This window comes from Phalaenopsis equestris, unplaced genomic scaffold (genome assembly GCF_001263595.1).
Source record: "Phalaenopsis equestris unplaced genomic scaffold, ASM126359v1 Scaffold000002, whole genome shotgun sequence".
NCBI classification, from domain to species: domain Eukaryota; kingdom Viridiplantae; phylum Streptophyta; class Magnoliopsida; order Asparagales; family Orchidaceae; genus Phalaenopsis; species Phalaenopsis equestris.
In genome coordinates this window covers 80874600-80879310 of record NW_018164444.1, presented here as the reverse complement: position 1 = coordinate 80879310, position 4711 = coordinate 80874600, and the positions used below count along the sequence as shown (strand labels likewise).

Sequence of the window (4711 nt, the reverse complement as noted above, 5' to 3'; positions counted from 1 at the left end):
AAGAAATAAAGGAGTTTTCCCAAAACCAAAGTACTTTTTTAGAAGAAACACCAAAGTATTTGCTAACTTTGTAAAAGCATAAAATCCATATATCTTTGGGGCATTTAAATACATGTCTCAATGCTTATTGTATTATATATATAAGATTTATACTTTTACCTTTTTATATTTATGCCACCAAAATTTTTCACATCACATTAAAAATTACATTATTTTAACTTTTAAAAATGAAATAAATATTTTAATGCATAGGTAAGATTACATATGTAAAAATTGAAGTTTTGATGTTAGGTACAATGCGAAAGTAAATCTTGCTGCATTTTGCCATCTTTCTCAACTCATTTTCTTTTCTTTCCTGCTCAATCGGAGCGTCGAAGAATCAAAATGGAAGGAGAAGGAGAGAGTGGCGAACAAGTGATGAGTGAAGTCCACCTCGGTTGCCCCCCACGCTTCTCAGGCTCCTACGTTACCCACTTCAGCTTTTCATTACCCCCTAAGGGTGAAATCACAAATCTTGAATCTCCCATCTATCCCTTCAAATTTATTTATTTATTTTTTTTTTGTATTATATTTTTGAAGTAGGACTCAATCTGCGAGTTCGTTTTGTTGTAGCTGATTTAATTGGGGAAAAGATTATCAATTTGGATAAGGAAGGCGATCTTGTTCCTGCCGGGAGGAAGGGGTAATCGCTTCACGTTTTTGTTTCTAGGCTGATTTGTGTGCCCTTTTATTTTCATTTTTTTTAAGATTTCTGGATTTTTATTTGTTTCACTGGATATTGTCATGTGACGCTAGATCAAAATGATGGGTACAGGGATCAGAACCAGTATTATACTGAATGCCAATCTCTTAAATTGGATGACGACGGTGATCTAGTTCTGTCACGGAAATGCAATAGCTCCTGTGAGTTTCAACTTTCAAGTAATAATTTGTAAGGTCTTAACACTTTGTTTGCTTTCATTGCTGCAGTCCCTTTGCCGACGAAGTTGCTAAGATAAACAATCATTTATCGTGTATGTTTAATCGAAGAAGACTTAGTTTTGTGCGTAAATGAGAATTTTAAGATGATCTTGTGGTGGAAATAAAACATGTTAGTGCGAGAAATGATTATACTGGAGAGATTAAGGTTCTTGTTCTTATTGTAGATGTGATTTCAAAATAGACATACTTTTTTTACTGAAGAACAATGGATATTAAAAGCATTTAATATCTCATATAATAATTAACAATATTGAATGGATGAGGAGTTCATGATAAAAATGACACCAATAGTTAGGATAAGTCCAGTAATGGTGATGATATTCTACTTTTCTCTAGTAGGCCTAATGAAGACATCATATTTACGACTTTAGATTAAAAGCTGCCAATTAGGCCATTCCATTTTTCTTCCCTTTCTTAGGTTAAAAGTCAATTTTTAATTTATCAAATAGTGTTTGTGTCCATGTCTGATTGCTCTACCATTTTAATTTGAAAATTAATACACACAATACTTAGTACTTATGAACATCCTTTAGTGTTACTAATCTTACACCCAAAATATAAAAAACTCTTGCTCCGACACTATTATTGTTTTTTGTTGCTGGAGAATTATGTGGAAAATCTCTTCTGAGGTAATTCTGTCTTTGTAAAAAAATGTTCTAATTCACATCAATGATATCCACCTTTTCTTTTAAAACCATGAAAAATGGTTCCATAAGTAGCTACAAAATAGCAATTTGCAATTATGTAAAGTTGAGAGAGTTACTAATTCAAAATTGAGTTACAAAAAGGATGGAGCTCAAAATCTCAAAATCCTCTCTATTTAATGTTGAGCGGCGCAAGTTTGAGCATTTTTTTAATTTCAATCAGTTTTAACAAAACCTATACGTGGTTGCAAAATGCGAATGTTATCACATAGATGACTTTGAAATATAATACCTTTTGAAAATAACTTTTTTCGATTGTTTAGCTGATAATTACTCGACCACCATTGATTTTAAATATTTTATTGTTCTATTATATTTAAAGTTTAAAATTCGAGGGAAATTCATCATCCTAAGAAAGTATAGTGAATCACTTGAGTTTTTAGCATGCATATTCTTGTAACCTTTGCTGCTATCCATTTCATATTCATTGTTTGTCGTGCTTTCCTTTTTAGAATGAATTTTGTATACTTGCATCTCATCCTTTATCTGCATTAAGCATGGTTGGTCATGCATAGCAACTAAAAGGATATGTACCAGTCTTCTAAGGACCATAAAGCGTGATATCCAACTAACATGAAAGGAGCCGATACCAAAAAGCATTTGATATATCGAGACTCAGTAATCAAGAATGAAGATATCAAAATTTATTTATTTAGGGCATAAAGCGTGATATCCAACTAACATGAAAGGAGCCAATACCAAAGCATTTGATATATCAAAACTCGGTAATCAAGAATGAAGATATCGAAATTTGTTTATTTAGGGTTCCTTGTTTACTTTATTTATTTAGATTTTCATTTTATTTGAACTGTTGCATGCTTTAAATTTTTAATAAAAAATTTCATTATAATGTGCAAGTAAATACTGGAGGGAATGCCAAAATGTATATCTATTTGAAGTGTCATAACTTTGATAAGGTAGTTAAAGGAGATGTAAGATGGTCAAAAGAGTACCCTTCCAGCTCATAAGAATGTTAGACCGTGTGCCAATTTGTCTGAAGTGGTGATGACAAAGGAGATTTGTGCATATATGAATAAGCCGATAAAGTTGAAGCATTTAGTGTAATGATATTTAGATGATAGAGTATATTTTGGATCATATTATGATTGTGGGCTTTGTGGAATATATTTGTCATCTTTTTGTTACCAAGCCCACATATATCAAATAGAGATACGAATAGGATCATTGTATGAATGCATAATGAATTTAGAGGATGAGAGCGGTGGCGTGAGGGTAGCCCATTGCATCCTTCCTGAAAAGTGCTTTAGGGGCTTGTAGATGTATATGTATGGATATTGGAATATTTTCTAATTAAACTTGCATTCAATTTAATGTGGCAATGTCTCCTTATTTCAACATGATATATTCTGTAGGTTCCTTTGATTGAAGCTTAAAATCAACATCCGTGTATGAGCTGACAATTCGGATACTAAAGCTGGAAGAGTTTAAAAGAACTTCAAAATAGTATGGAGTGACTGCACGTTTGATGGTTGATCTAATATTAGAAATAGAAATTTTATTAACATTTTGATTGCAATCGTTATGACATTATTTTCTTAAAATATATTAAAGTATCAGATCAGACTAATGATTTTAAGTATCTTTTTGGGCTTCTTGTTGGATTTATAAAGCACATTAGAGAGCATCTACTAGTTCAAATTGCTACAGATAATGTTAGTGATTATAGGGAGACTAGAGATAAGTTGGTGGAGAATATGAAGCATACGTATTAGACACCATATGTGGCACGCTACATAGATTTGATTTTTTGAAAAACCTAAAAAATTGTCTCTACAGAGAATTGTCTTAAGCAAAGCAAAGAAGATCAGCAAGTTCATTCAAAATCATTCATGAGATTTTTCTTTGATGAAAATTTTTTCTAATAATGTACTCTATGAATTACTACACTTGACTCTATAAAGTATATTGTGAGCAAGTCAACCTTCAATTTTATGTTCATATCCATATAATGGTTTGACTATGCTTGGGTAATGAAATCTGAAGGCAAAGAAATTAGGAAGAATATTTTGAATGAAAGATTTTTGTTAAATGTTAGTTGTGCAATATGAATAATGAAGTTATTGGTTCAAATTTTAAGGTTGATTGATGCAAATAAAAAGCAAGCTATAAGCTTTATTGATAATGCGATAAACAATGCTAAGAAGTTGATAGCGGATAGCTTAGGCGGAGAGGAGTTTAACTGCAGGAAAATTTGAGAAATAATTGATGAGAAATGGGAGCTTTTGCCTCATTCATCGTCATTTGTGTGTTACAAGATTTTATCTTAATCCCTTCCTTTAATGTTTTGACAACACAATGACCAATTCTGAGATTAAATTTAGTTTATACTACTATATAGATTGATTAATATCTAACACAACTGAGAGGGTGATGATTGGTCTGTAACTTTGTAGCATCTAGAAATAAGAAATGATTTTTTGAATAACATGCCAAAATGCAGTTGCAAAAATATTTTTGGGTATTTTTTTATTAGTTAAAATAAGGAAAGATTCCTACAATTTTTGTTTTTTTTTTAATTTAGTTAAAAGTTGGATTTAATTTGATGATGGAGTTATGGAGCTACAATGATTTTCTTTTTAAATATTTGGGTTTTACATGTTCATCAATTTATGAGCCAAATTGGAGTACATATAATTAAGTTCATTTCAAAATAATAAATCATTTGATCACCTTATTTTCTTTTAAAATATTTAGGTTTTACATGTTGCTCATCATCTATTTACACGTTTATGTATTTTACTTGCATGTTATGCCATGGATAAGGAATAATAACTAATTTTATAAATAGCACGGACAAGATTTAACTACAAAGGAATGTGCGAGTAAAACTAAGTATGACGTGAAATATTTCATTATTTAAATATTGGATTTGGCATCAATAGCCATGGTTAAACTAACTGATCACTTACCATCTCAGTATAATTATAAGGATGGCTACAAATGAATAATTCAAGTTGAAAAATTTCTTAAACACATATGAAGCATATAACAAATCCCAAAGGAAA

General features: G+C 30.9%; 1 protein-coding gene across 3 annotated transcripts in view; it reads left to right on the top strand.

Moving 5' to 3' along the window:
- The first annotated feature begins 284 nt into the window (after positions 1-284).
- The window catches only part of LOC110036725 (methyltransferase-like protein 22), a 16321-nt gene continuing 11894 nt past the window's right edge, over positions 285-4711 (top strand). For 2 of the 3 annotated variants that reach the window (XM_020741240.1, XM_020741257.1), the window contains exons 1-3: positions 285-499; positions 583-682; positions 815-903. In XM_020741240.1, coding sequence (XP_020596899.1) covers positions 385-499; positions 583-682; positions 815-903 — 304 coding nt within the window. In that variant the 5' untranslated portion in view covers positions 285-384. The remainder of the gene's footprint in view (positions 500-582; positions 683-814; positions 904-4711) is intronic. The other variant, XM_020741248.1, reaches the window with a different exon arrangement.